Genomic DNA, 15,576 nt, shown 5'->3' with positions numbered 1-15,576 from the left:
CAGGGTCATTACCAGCTGTACACATGATTGTTGTCTTCCGAGATACTTTTCATGTTGAATCAGACATCGCAAATCCTCACTGACAATTTTACCTCGCCGCCAAAAATGGATAACTTTTGGCGACTGTTATTGTTATCTATTGCCATGTTAATTGGTTGTTATTTGTCTGGTTCTATACCGTTGGCCATTAATTTATCAGAGGTAAGAGATGTGTATATTTTTACGTTGGTAAATCCTCGACAGACGTGGCAGCATGATCGCTCTTCCAACCAACACGCAATAATATTGTTCATTGTATGCATATTCCGGTTCTTAAATGATGAAATTGTTAACAGGCACGTATAATTTTCAATTGGCAGTAGTTTGGTAGAATGATGAATTTTTAGGGAAGACCAAACTTTTTTCTTTTTTTTATACAACTGCAATCTATCCGATTTCAGTTAGGTTGTATACTACGATAATACGGTTCCTGTTACACACACTACTGCTGTGACTGTGGTTATGATATATGTCAGGCGAAAAAGTTTCGTTTCGAAGATATATTATTGTACCCTAGTTTCCCCCCTCAGCGTGGAGATATCTCTGTGGGAATAACTCACTCGGTCTCTGCTGATCAAATTGAATATTTTCTGTAATGATAAAAAATCGTCTCAATAATCTTCCAGCTTACACCATCCACGAATGCTCTTTGTAGCATCTTTTTTCCCCCATTGATGAAGTACAAGTACCGTTCATTGAAAAAAAATAGCATACCAGATGTTACCTTACAACTGTGACACCATAATCTTTAATATCTACATTGTATCTATGCAGAAAGTTATAAATATAAATATGGTGACAAAAATTGTGAATGACATACGGTTAGACCATTGACAAATACAAATGTACAGTTATACATATTAAATCACTGTTACTTGACAGAAAATAAGTCATAACATTGAAAATTAAAAAAAAGACCTGATTTATTTTTGGGGTCATACTACATTATTCTAGTTGTCTTGTCATTTATAATGTAGTGACAAGACTTTATTTTTAAAACAAATATTTCGATGTGAATTCATAAATTGTATAAAGTTTTTTAAAATATTGTTATTTATTCTTAATTTGTAGATTATGGAATTATGTATTAAAATTTATCCAATATTTTATGTCATTCTGGAAATTTTTGACTGTTTTTGTAGAGGTTATGTATCTACATAATATACTCAGTTCATAGTCAGAGAGTCCGAGTAACAGTTACTGTCGGTAGTGTCACTGCTGAGTCAGAAAAACTAATAAATGAAGAGAGAACATATATGTATATTGTGGTTAGCTGGATATTTGTAGTTTTCATAGAATGACATATATTCACTTTCAATAACATCAAGCTGACTTGCGGCAACGCCATTGTTGAACTCACAAAAGTCTGTTGAGTGCATGTACCATACATGTACATTTACTTTCAAAGGAAAACATATATATGTATACCTGTTATGAATACATTTTTTCATACAGTTTGTGTTAAATAAATATTCAATGTGAATTATTAAACCTGCCCCCCCCCCCCAACTACTTGTGTGTTTGACTGTTTGCTAAGTTATTCATTGAGTTTTAACTTGCACTTGGACCCAGTTATGGACAGTACATTTACATAACTTGATGAATTTTTGAGGTCATTATTCTTTTGTGTGAATAGGAGTAATGATACAATGTAGTTTCATGAAATTAAAATAATTGTTTCAACATAACATATGGATATTTCATAATTGAAACATATACTGATTATGCATCAAATCCCAAATACAAATTAGTTGTTTAAATAATCATAATATATTTTCAACCAAAGCTCAGAAATTGGACAAGGACATGTACACTAAATGATTCAGGGCCAACCAAATGTATTATCTTTGTAGTGGTAGGGTAAGATTTTTATATCATATGATATGAGTAAACTGCGAACCTCAAGTGGCATATTACAGTTGCATGATAAATAATTATGACTGTATAGAGTCATTCAGAATTGTACATTGCAGCAATATTTTTGAATTAATATACCAATTGCTTACAAAGCTTCCAGGCATAAATCTATTCTATGGCAGTAGTTGTACTTCATGTTACTCTCACAACAAATCATGTTCTTTATTTAAGTTTAATGCTGTCACTTTTAACATGGTGACAGATTCAAACCGAGCTTTTGCTCAAGATTTAAACTTGTCACTACACATGTACAACTGATTAGACAGATACAAGGTCTTTTTATAAGTACATTTGTAAATAACAAACTTTTAGTTAATATATCTTTGGTTATTTTATGAAAACAAGTATCTCAGTTACAGCTAGTGCAGGTTTAAACATCAGTCAATCAATCAATCAATCAATCAATCGATTGATCAATCAATCAGTCAATTTACAATGTGCCATTTTCCACTGAGATGTACATTGTAGAGTTCAGTTAGAATGCTCTGGAGAATATATATGTTAAATATTACCATACAATGTACATATCATATTATAAGATTCATTTAGCAATTAAAAAGTCGCTACCAATATACTACCTCCATGTATATACACATGTACATATATTGTCTGATGATGAAATACATGTATACATGTTACGTGTACTGTAATATAATAACTGTAGGGCAATTCATGTATGTGTATTTTATTCTTTAATCGACAGGACAAGTTACGTCTAGTAACAGTTCTTGGTGCTGGGTTATTAGTTGGTACATCATTGGCTGTCATTATTCCAGAAGGTATTCATGCCCTGTATGAAAATGTACCAGGTAATGTATATTGCATATATAGATGCACTTTATCCTACATGTAAATACCAACATTTCTGTATTTTGCCTCTAATAATGATAATAATAATACACTTTCTCTCATGGTGCTCAAAGATCTGCACAATTATTCCTTTTGGCACAGATGTAAGCAACACAACAGCCTATTTTATATTTCTAAAATTGCCATTGGAGATTACAGCCCCTGCTGCCTCAATTAACAGAAAGATTAAATCCTTCACATAGCAACTTATAAGTTGTATCCTATCAGCTCCTCATTTGTACAGCTGGGTTGACTGGGGCACAATGGCGGTTCAGATTTCACCCAAGGACAAGACTCGAACTGACAATGTACAGATTCAAAGTTAGCAAGATGATTCATATTATGTTTGCACAGAATCATTGTGATGAATAATTCCAGCACCAAAATCTGAAATGATGCGTGAAGTTGATATTTGAAATTAAATTTGATAAATGTACATTTAATGTAATAAATTGTTTGATGGAATTGTTTTTACATTACTGTTTGTCATAGACATGTACATCTGCAACATATTAAAACTTTTAGTACAATAAAAGTGTCATGAATTGCCATAATTGGTTAAGCCAACATTTTTAGACCAAAGGGATTGTATTGACGTGTTTCCCCTTACTACTAGTATTACCATACAACTTCACTTAGTGTTTACAACTGTGTGTAGAAGCTTTTCTCACCACCCGTCGTCTCATCTAGACTGTACAATATGTGTGAGAGGGGTTGACCGATGTGTGAGGGTGCCCCATCATGGTGTACCTCACAGACTAACATCATCATCTCTGTTTAAATAATGGAAAATGAAACATACATGTTAGATGTTTCTAATTTATGATAATAAATAATAATAATGATAATAAATTAATAATATTAGATTTTATATTCAAATGTGTAGCACTTCCCAGACTGTGTTCAAAGCTCTACCCTGGTACTGACCTACATTGTACAACAGCCCTTTATACTTCCTTAACCCTCTAGTAAGCAAACAGTGCATTGCAGCCTCTATCAGCACATAGGATTACAGCATACACATTGCAACCTCTATCCTACCAGGTCCCCAATTATACAGCTGGGTTGACTGAGGCACAATCATGGTTCAAATCTTGCCCAAGGATTTTAGCCATTCGGAAAAAAAACAGCAGCGATGAGGCTAGAATCCGCAACCTGCAGATTCCAAGCTGGTCATGCTAATCATTCGACCATCATGATTTCAGTCCATGTTTGATCTCTTGATTTCTTTATACATAGAGCATCATCACATTGTGAAAGAAGGTGTAGATGAAACAGTAGGCAATGCAGGAGGTGATGTTCACAGCCATGGACATGAACATGAACATGAAGGAGAAGATTTACATGTGTACATTGGATTTGCCTTAGTGATTGGATTTGTCTTTATGTTGCTGGTAGATCAGATAGGTGGTTCTCATTTCCATTCCTCTCAGGGTAAGTCTTTGTATACAAAGTATGTAATAATGTGTATTTATATATGTTTGTGCCCTTGTCCCAGATTACAGTTTCCAAAAAAAAAAAGTGCAAACATTTTTGTTCAGGTCAGAGTCACTATGAGAAAGATGCTATAGGGCAAGATGAAATATTGTTCCAGACTGAGTGCATGCATTGGGTCGGTCTCTAAATTTATATCTTGCCATGTCTGAGTCTCTAGCGAAAGACAACCTTTATTGTTGGAGTCAAAATGATAAAAAATATGGGTTAATTTCCTGTGAGTTGACTAACATTCTTGGTGTTTGGATGGAGTTGGCTGATGAGTGAGGGCATGGCATATCTTAGTTACAGACTACATTCTTACTACTTCCATAAAACTGACAAGTAGTAATTGCATAACCAATTGAGCTGGTCATTGTGGTCCGGAGTAACACAAACACCAAATCAGCAATGAATTAATCTCAAGTTCAAAGTTGAGTGACCTCATAACGTTCAACATGTCAATGTTCTGTATAATATGGTATATGTACAATATAGATGGTGCCTTTGAATAACTCTTCCCAAGAAAAGGTATGTGCCCCCCCCCTCCCCCCAAAAAAGTATTCTTTTGATGTGAAGTCACAAGTTATGTCTGTTGTTTCCATAGGTGATGCTGAATCCAACAAAAATAGTAATGGTACTGGTAGAAATAAGATAACAGCCACACTGGGACTTGTAGTACATGCCGCAGGTAGGTAATGATGTTGTATGACTGTTATGAAACTCCTTATACTGTGTAGAGACAATCTGCATGTGTGAGGTACAAACTGTAACATTCCATTGGTGTTCTTCAGGAACTGCTTCCATGCAAAATTGAAATCATGTTATAATTTCATAGTTTCTAACACCCCCTTGGTATAAATTGTATGGAGGATTGATGTTCAATTTCCAGTGAGAGCTTTTTTTGTTATTTTTTATCAGGATCATGGATGGCACTGTCCATGTATGTTTCTGTTTCTCATGATCCAACTGATTCTACAAGAAATGTATATTTCTTGAACCTGACCAAAATTTTAAAAATATCGCCCTCTATGGCCAGATTAAGAAAAATAAGAGATTGCTGACAGTAAGATGGCGATACCACAAGTATGTATCTGGTCAAAAATTATCATTTATCTCTGAAATATAAGACCATTGATAATTAATATGGTTTGTGGGTGTCCTTTTCTGACTTAAATTATCATGTTTAAGCCATCCAGAAGGCGTCACATTGTAGGCACACTGGTTTCCTTTTTTTATCGACCAATTGACCCATAATATTTTTTAATGGTAATTTATTGTCAATTCACTACACCCTGGAAAAGACATTTCCAAATCGGTTGTGTCCAGTCTCACAATATATAAATATATAAATATGTATTAAATATATATTTATTTCCAGAGATAAAAAGAACTTTCCAGTAACATTGAAACATTAACTATATATTTGTGAGAAAGAGAGATATAAATTAGTCGAGTCCATCCCTTGTTAGAAATGACTAAATTCTGGGCAAACTTATTAAAAATGCTACGATGAGAAACATTCATGTACAAATCAATAGGGTCACCCCTATTCATCAGACATTAGTTGGGGGGGGGGGGGCTTCATGAGCCAGATTTACTATATGCACATGTATAGCACAACTGTTGTCTGAGATTTATTCTCTAATCAAAATTAATGACAAACTTTTGAGTTATGAGCTTGTATAATTCAGAATAGAAAATGTACATGTATTTTTCATATCAAGTCAAGTCAGGTCAATTCAATTTACATTAACTATGCCCTACAGTATTTTGGGTGAACATTACTCTCAATGTAAGCTTGTTTATATTACATAAAATTATGGTTCTTTTTTTTAAAAATTGTATCAATGTTCTATACAAATTAAGTATATATAAGTGCAACAGTTCTTGTTAATTGATTCCTAACAGAATGACAGGAATTGTTAGCATGTACATTTATGTTCAAGTGGCACCATTTATAACTTTACAGTCTTTGTTTTGTATTTGTTGTTTTACATCAGATTATCCAACAAATAAAACATGTTGAATCCTATTATCTAGTAATAACAGGTGGAGCATTTTAATCACAAAGTTATATAGTAGTATCATTTATAGACTCAATTCTTTTCTTCTCATTTTCCAATAAATATCCAATAAATTCAAAAAAACACAATGTTCTCAGTTTCCAAGCCTTTTTGTACATAGATAATAACTACAGTACTATTGACTCAAATGTGATTCTTTAATAAAAATTTGGATGTGAAAAGAGTTCAAATATGTTGGTTTCATTCACTTTCACTCACCAGTATGGAGCTGGCATCGATTCAAACTTAGGCTGGTGACATACAGATCTTGCTAGGGAACTTTCGTTAAATGTATGGTCAACTGCTTGTATTTTTATATAGTTACAATAAGAATAGAAGCAGTTGACAACAAGTTTACCACATTTTCCTGGCACTGTGTATGTCATTTCCACCTAGGTTTGGGTTGATGCCCACTCCATACTGATATAAGTGAAAGTGAATGAAACCAGTACATTTTATCTCATTAAAATCCAACTTTTTGTTCAACACTGAATTCACAAGATATCTTTTCCCTTTTGTGTATCATGTATTTTGCATTTTATAGTCTGATTTTAATTGGTTACAGAGTAAGCCACTTTACATAAAACCATATGACCATACAATGTACTACCGGGGTATTACATGTATGTTTGATTTTTGGGATGTTTTTTTTTCTAGCTGATGGTATAGCAATGGGAGCTGCTGCTAAGACAGACAGAACTGATGTAGAAATGATAGTATTTGTAGCCATAATGCTTCACAAGGTAAGACGAGGTTTTATTCACAGTGATATTTACGTAACATTGAAATGGAAACAGTTCCAGTTTCAGACACACTCCTCATCTGTTATGTATTTAAAGGGTGAGATCAATAGTTCAGTGTAGGATAAAAACAAAATTCTTTAAGTTAGGCCTCAGACCTCCACCCCTGTTTTACTAAATTGGCCAAAATTCAAAATGTTTCAGACAGCACAATCAGTTTCAAATCAGTATGTATCATTAGTATGTAGTGTAGTGCTATGAATATAAAAACAGTATGTATTGAGGAAAAATAGTTCTTTTGTTGACACTTTACTTTATTTTAGTGTGACAGTCATGCATCTATATAATGACAAATCTTCTATTTCTCAATTTGCCGACATTTTTTTGTACAAAGAGATTCTTTAAAAGTGAAACCATTTTTTGTAAGATGAGAACTAAATTGAACTATTGATCTTGCCCCTAAGTCTAATATTTACCAGTAGTTATCAATAAACTGCTAGACTAAAATAGGAATGATTTGCTTTGTGTGTAAAACCCTTGGCAGATGTTGTCATATTGCTAGGTGTATCATTTGGGGCATATTTCTTAGTATTTTGACAAAATAAACAAATTTATATGAATATGAATTTATTTCCACCAGAAATATAAGATAATAACAATACAAAAAAGAAAATATCAGTAATAAGAAAATGTTCTGGTGAGGTCCTTGGAAATAGTTCACTTGAAACTATTCTAGAACTCCAGGTTCATATTTTATGTTTCATTCATTTTATAAAGTATTTATTTTCAGGCACCTGCAGCATTTGGTCTGGTTTCATTTCTTTTACATGAAAACTTTGAGAGGAACAGAATACGACTGCATCTATTAGTATTTTCCTTGGCAGCACCAATTGGAGCCATTCTTACATACATAGGACTTAGTCAGGTAGGTGGTTGGACTGAAATATACATATCTAAAATGGCATCTTCTGTACATTGCAACACTTTCGTAATTTCACACTAAATAACAATCCCTCAAATGAAGTTTTTTTTTTTAAATGCCTTGATAAGCAGAATATATTCACTGCTACATACTGGCTGAAAGTTATTAATATGTAAATGACCTGAAAGGTATAAATATGTAAATGACCTGAAAGTTATTAATATGTAAATGACCTGAAAGGTATAAATATGTAAATGACCTGAAAGTTATTAATATGTAAATGACCTGAAAGTTATTAATATGTAAATGACCTGAAAGTTATTAATATGTAAATGACCTGAAAGGTATAAATATGTAAATGACCTGCCAACTGAATATGTAAATGACCTGTCAACTGAATTGAATTATAGCGATGGCTAAAATGTGGACAATTTCAAGCTGAAAACAAGTCTGGTCAAACAAGCTTTTGGCACCATTGAACAGAACTACGGTTTTGGAAACTTACATAATAGCAATTCATTTGGTCGATTGATTGATTGGTTGGTTGGTTGGTTGATTGATCAGTCGATTAATTATTTTATTGTGTAAATATATTTATTGTATGGTATATATATATATGATGGAAATATTGCATTTTTGATGCAGCTGGTTGTATCAGAGGAGATACTCGGTCAAGGTTTTATTATAATATGTATACATGGTGTATATTTTAAGAATTTAAAAACACATTTTGTAATTGAGAGCCTTCTAAATGCACAGTGCCTCTAATGTTATGTCACATGGGAATCGTGCTTTATGGATTGATTGATTGATTGATTGATTGATTGATTTGCAACTAGTGCTCTATGGATTGGTTGATTGATTAATTGATAGCTAGATTGAGTGATTGGAAACTAGTGCTCTATGGATTGATTGATTGAGTGAATGAATGGTTGATTGATTAATTGATTGATTGATTGTAGTATATATCATACAGAACTAGAAACAGACAGGTTCCTGAAAGTGCATGATTTGTCATTTTGGACTCAGATAAACAGTTCTGACAAGTTTGTCTGAATTGTTCTCTTATTTTACAGGGTACAAAAGAAGCTTTGGACACTATCAATGCGACAGGCATAGCAATGCTGTTCTCTGCAGGAACATTTTTATATGTTGCCACCGTGCACGTTTTACCAGAAATAGCTTCCCAGGGTCATTCTCATAGCAATTGTTCAACAGAGCAAGATAGTAATTCAGAGGTGAACAAACCAGGCTTCACAAAACTTGAACTAACTGCATTAGTCGTTGGATCGTTAGCTCCCTTGTTACTGTCAGTACACCACCACCATTGAGGCTAAGTAACAGGTTATTATATATACTACAGAGAGATATAAATACCTTGTACATGAATTTTGACTAATTTATATTTTCAAACATCCACAAACATCATTGATGATGTATGGAAAGAATATTTCAGTCAAAAATCATTATTCATTGCAACATTGTCATTTTGAAGGAAAGGCACAAAGTGATGTGAGGGAGAAAACATGAATATTCATCGTGACAGGAAGTGATGTCACTTTTAAGATTTGAATAGCCATCTTACAGAAATTGATGTAATTTCAGTTGGACAGAAGTATTTGATAAGGGAAGGGTACTTTAATACATTTATATACTAGTAAAGACTTTGTCTACTATCCCCTTTTCATAGTTGGTTTATTGAGGTTACATGTACATAAAGACTCATGAGGGCACTGTTCATTTGGAGAGATGTCATTGAGTGCTTGTTTTTACTTCCAGAGGTACATTACAGAGTAAGAAAGTCTTCAACTCACGATGACAGTACTGTATTAGTATTGTATTGAATGTAATACGAAAAAAACAAAAAACATACATATCTATTTAATCTGTAAATCCATAGAGATGTTCTTTTATTTCTCTTCCAAACTCTTAAATTTGATTTTTTTTTCTAAACACAAGTACATTTTTGTTCTTCCTGCTGTGTGAAATAAAACCCTGCATGTTATCACTGAAATTGACAGGGAGTGTGGCTACTGTGTTTGTCATCCTACCTTCCCATATAATAGGAAATAGTGCATGTTTCTTCTGTATAGATATTTAGTTCAGGCAAACTTTGTAAAAAATTGTTCAACGCAAGGTCAGTTTATTCCTGGTGCTAGCATGCAAAATTTATTTCAAACACTGTCAATCGTATATATATATAAAAGCTAATGAAACTGTCCATTGATGTATTCAATAGCATCACATCAATTTACGTTTCCCTGTGACTTTCCAGTTGCATGTGTCATCCTTTCCCTAAAGTATGTATATTATTAAATGTATGACTGTATAGAAGTATCAATATCTCATAGTCTACAAATTACCAATGGTATAATTAGACAAATATATATTTATTTTGTTCAGTCAAGGAAAGTATGAGTGACCTATTAAAGGGGTCTTTGTCACTACGAGTCACGAGACGAATAGTGACAAAACCCTTCGGCCAAGAGTATTTTCTGGCTGAATGAAGACAAATATTGGAGAATAGCACAATTATACCAGCGCCAGTAATATATTTTTAAAAATCGGGGAAAGTAATGGTAATTTTGAAGGTTTTGACTACTATTTCGAACACAGCAAAATCAATGATGTAGACACGTGTTGTCATGACATAGATGTGCATTGTCATGATGTAAAACTACCAGAGTATATATTCCATAGTTTTTGTTCAATCTTGTTCATGCATGGTATATCATCTACTGTGTTTTACTTACAAGTAAAGGAAGAGCCTAGGATACTATTAACTCACATTTGATAGAAGCTGAACAAACAAGTATTATGACATGCAGAACAAATTCATTTGGCAAATTCAGCAAGATTACATCACAATTTTTTTATTCAATCAATTAACTAATCAATCAGTTAAATAAAGAAATAATAAATGTAAATTTTTGTATCATTTTCTGGTCTTACAGCAAAGGTTACTATTCTAGTACATTAAGTTAGTGATGTGGAAAGTGAAAACCTTTCCTCTCCCATCTATCAGATGGACGTCAGTTATGCCACAGTGTGTTGATTTCTCTCAGGGTACATTGTAAATGATTGAAACATCACTGATTGATCACAGAATTGGACTAATTTCCAGTCTTTAGAGATCAAATTATTTCAGTACGTCGTCATGAACTTACTAATAAATCCTCAAAGGGGCGAGTTTAGACTGAATTATTTTGAGTTGTGATAAGTTCTTGGCTAGTACAGCTATTCAAGAATCATGTATTCAAATAACAGAATTATGACCTGTAATCCCCAAGTCTGAATTGCATTGTTATTTCTCTGCTAAGCATGCAAATAGTAATATTTGTGTGGAAAACTGACAAAAACAATAAATCTACCCCCAAGTTTTTATCTTGGCAGATGTCCATTGTGTTACCAAAGAAGAGGTTTTGTAGAACATGTATGAACATGCGTAAATAAAGGCTAAATACATGTAGTACGTTGCCACAGCTATTTTTCACCTGGAAGATGTTCAAGATCATTTACAGTGTGTCGTATTTTAGTACCTGGATAAAATATGTTGCAATAATTTCATTCAAGTAAAAACAAACTTGGCTGTGTGACAGGGTGTTGGATAAAAGTATCGTAAATATTACATTCAAACTTGTCATTGTGCACGGCAGATCTATACCAAAGCTTTGACCTTTGACCCCTATGTTAATTTTATGTGATAATTTGAACGATTTGTTATTTTTGTATGTTGATAGGCTACAAACTTGACAGAATTGCTACAAAATATATGTGGTTGTTTGTCCCCAGTACCTACCAGTTGAACTAACTCTTGAAATCTTATCGCTATTATTTTAAATAAATGTGCAATGTAATATTTTATTTGATTTTAAAACTCCTATTTTTTTTCTTTATGATTGAAAAAATCCTTCTGTGACATTTGATTATAAGTGTGATGTATGTCTGTATGTACTTTCAAAGTGTCTTGTATTCACAATAGGCTATGTTGAATTTTCAAGAATATGAAATATTTGAAATATGCCCCCCCCCCCCCATGATATTTATGCATATACAAAGATGTGGAAATTCAACTGTTTGTTGTCATGGTAACTAAGTCTGCAAGGACACATTAATTTGGTGACAGTGAATTTGTATGTTTTCAATTTATACCTTTTAAAGCGGCATGCAGTATTGATATTTGCCTTTGAATCTATGTTTTTATAGATCACAGAGCAGGGTTTATTCTCATTTGTCACTCATTCAGAGTAATTTGCATATTTTCAGTCACAATCTATTGAAAGAATATCGCTTGTCTTAAAAGACATGTCAAGTGCTAAATAGCTATCAGTGTTTTAATAGTGCTCTCATTGTTTTATCACTTGGTAGAAAGTTCTTGTATACCAAATTGTTAATGGAATATATGTTAGAATTTGTCGTCATGTCTGCTAGGATGGTTATATGTTCAAGATCAGACATCCTTCAGAAGAAAAGTCCTGTCAGACTTCATTCTGTCTTTAGTACACTTTTATTGAATAACACAGTGAAAAACAGTGTAAAGACAAAGACATTAGGGAATTTGTGATGTCATCTCCCAAAATTTCTTTGCAGGAAATTCCCAAAATAGTTGAACACATCCCAAATGCAGCAGAGTGTCCTTACAGATTTCACAGTTCAGCTAGTTACAGTATTGCTATTTACCACCCAAAATCATATGTAAATTGATAGTAAGTGTACCTAAGGCAGAAATAAGTCTGACTGGACTTTCCCTTTACATGTAATAAGCGAGTCAATGAAGACAAAATCGGTATGCTGTTAAATATTCCTGCTATCGTATGTGTTTCTTTCATTCCTACACACTGAACCAGGTACATATTTTGTAAACAAAATTTGCATTAATCTGCATATCTGTAAGGTCCTTTGAATTATGATATGGTGATTTATTACCCTGTCAACAGTCTAAGATCTGCAAACAAACCAGCATTCTGTATTCAAACCATGCATTTGTTTGTAATGCCTATGTGAAATTGATTGTAGATGGCGATTGGGTGGGGTTGGGTGGGGGGGGGGGTGGAGAGGGAAAGTCATGAACATACTGGTACTATTTCTTTATTTGAAACATTAGGGAGCATCGTTCTCGATTTACAAACTACGTAAGGACTGGTGATATTTGGTTATAAATTAAAATCTTTAAATTTGTTCTTTAATAATAATACCTTATAAACTACTTTTATATGGGTTCTTCCCCCGTGATGCCATTGTGAGCTCACAGTGTACATAACAAATTGATATTGAATGGAATAAAAAATCCTTTCTAATGAATTATACTGGTAATGGTGTTAAGGAAAAAAAAATCAAAAGAAATTTGGAAGTTGAGCATGTGGGCTAGGAGGTGGTGTAAGACATTGTACAAAACCTTTGTAGATCTTTAGGAATGGATGGGAGGTAGGGAACTGTGCTTCAAAATTGCTGGAAAGGGGGAAATTGGTTGAGGGATATCGGCTCCTACATGTGTACGGCACTTTGATGTTAAAATTTATTGATAAATGTCCATGTTTGAAGCTTTACAAGGTAGTTGATGGAAGGACATTTATTTGGGGTACCGGTAGTAATTTTATGTTTTCTTTATGTTCTGCATGTAAATAAAACAACTTTGATGTACAATGTATAACCATGAAAAAATGTTATTAAATCATACTTATTGATAAGAACTAGTTTGTCTGTGTGCAGTTTTTTTAGCACAGCTGACTTTTTGTTAGTGGTGCTATAGGAATGGGATGTCATTTTCTGTTTACATTTGTTTGTAGTGAAATATAAAAGCCAGCAGCTTTTTGTTTTGTTTTTCTATAACTGAAATTTGGCGCATTCCGAGAGAGAGAGTTTTATTTGTTTTCTAAGTCACATATCTTACTATTTTATACAAAATTAGGAATAATTAATCTTGCATTCGTCTTCTACAATTGTGTGCAAGTAGGCCTAAATTGTTGTTTTTAAGCAACATGACATTACTTTCAAATGTAGTTTTATATTCGGTAAATAATCATGAAAATAATATCAAATAATGATTCTTCAATTGCGATTTAAAACATTCAGACATGAACCAATACCAAGCAATGTGGAGTTTCTCAGTTCTTATATAGGTCAGTCTTTATGACTGGGTAGTTGTTGCTGCCGATATTTGAGAAATGCAGTTTTGCGGAACACAGAGTCATCATATCACGAATATGTTTTACCAGTTAACAGTTGTATTGATTCTTTTATCATTAACATTGCAAACAGCTTTAGAGATGTTAATAAATAAATTTTACTTGACTTGTTGGCTCAGGACGTCATATTTTAGCACAACTTAACTGATAGGTTCAGTAGTGCTATAAGCATGGTGTGGTGTCTGGCTGTGTCATACTGTGTGCATGTGTGTGGATGACTTAAACTCAAAAACCACCAAACCGATTGTCTTGTTTGTTTGTTTGTTTTTTTTTTGGGGGGGGGGCATTACTTGTAGTGTCTAGTTGGGAAATTGTTCAAGGCAAAATGATCACATCACAGGTGTGTGATTTGGGACAAAAAATATCATTTTTCTAATTTGGGGTGAACTATAAAAGTACTGGGCAGATTGGTCTGAACTTTAGTGGAAACGTTCTTAGGGGTGTGTAGATTAAGGTTTGTTCATGGCATGATGACTTGATAACTAATATGCATATTAGGGCTAAAAATGTGTCTTGTTGGTAAAAAATCTTTAATTCAAAAACTACCAAGCAGATTGGCTTGAAATTTAATGGGAAAGCATTTGGGGATGTCAAGATGAAGAACTATTGAGTATGTAATGATCTCATCAGCAATATGCAAATTAGGTGTAAAAATGTGACTTTTGGTCAAAAAGTTATATTCCAAAAAGTACTTGGTCAATGGGGCTGAAATTTGGCGAGGTGTTTCTGGATGTGCTACTTTGTAGTATTGTTTACATATTTGACACAGTTGGCCCCAGCAACCATGACCATGCCCTTAGCAACAATCAAATGCCAGTATATTTTGGTAAAATGATATCTGGTAGGCAAGTGAGTAACCGATCAAAAGTGTAAATATGCCTAGCAACCAGACAACACCCACAGCAACAGCCAAACAATGGTGTATATCACAAAGATAACAACAGGGATTCATAGACAAGTGAATAAACATTCAAAAAATGTATGCAAGTATGTCTACCAACAAGACCATGCAAAGATAACAGGGCAGGATAGGCAACTGGATAGTCATTCAGCAAATGAACACCTACCCCTAGCATCAGCATGAGGATAAACATTTTTTTTTTTGAAAACTGTACAGTTGTGCTACAATGCCATGGGCACTACCCGGTACTTTTAATATTTTAAATTGCTGATGAGATGAAACCATCATGACCCAAAAGTAAGTCTGTGATAAAAGAGTATCATCACATTCTTGTCGTGTTTACTATCATGCTTTAATTCCCAATGTCAGCGTGATAGTGAGCATGGCAAACCTCTGGGCTACATGAAGTGAGTAGCCAATCTATGTCACTGGATCTGCTCTGTTCATTCGATCTATGGCTAGAATGAGCGCAGAATCAGTGATG

At 33.6% G+C, this 15,576-nt stretch overlaps 1 protein-coding gene across 1 annotated transcript; it reads left to right on the top strand.

Moving 5' to 3' along the window:
• Positions 1-47: 47 nt before the first annotated feature.
• On the top strand, positions 48-10,304 carry LOC144446977 (zinc transporter ZIP9-like). Its single transcript, XM_078136851.1, has 7 exons — positions 48-201; positions 2,660-2,765; positions 4,045-4,239; positions 4,886-4,969; positions 7,002-7,087; positions 7,875-8,009; positions 9,083-10,304. The coding sequence occupies exons 1-7, from the start codon at positions 52-54 to the stop codon at positions 9,335-9,337; spliced, it is 1,011 nt and encodes a 336-aa protein (XP_077992977.1). The 5' UTR covers positions 48-51; the 3' UTR covers positions 9,338-10,304.
• The last annotated feature ends 5,272 nt before the right edge of the window (positions 10,305-15,576 follow it).

Source organism: Glandiceps talaboti, chromosome 2 (genome assembly GCF_964340395.1).
Source record: "Glandiceps talaboti chromosome 2, keGlaTala1.1, whole genome shotgun sequence".
Taxonomy (NCBI): Eukaryota; Metazoa; Hemichordata; class Enteropneusta; family Spengelidae; genus Glandiceps; species Glandiceps talaboti.
The sequence above is the reverse complement of the archived record's forward strand: the minus strand, read 5'-3'. Positions and strand labels throughout refer to the sequence as shown.

Bases quoted from the DNA above. Each gene is read 5' to 3' on its own strand.
- LOC144446977 (XM_078136851.1), top strand. From the start codon at position 52: ATGTTGAATCAGACATCGCAAATCCTCACTGACAATTTTACCTCGCCG. The intron at 202-2,659 runs GTAAGAGATGTG...TTTAATCGACAG, and splicing joins TGGCCATTAATTTATCAGAG to GACAAGTTACGTCTAGTAAC. The intron at 7,088-7,874 runs GTAAGACGAGGT...ATTTATTTTCAG, and splicing joins TAGCCATAATGCTTCACAAG to GCACCTGCAGCATTTGGTCT.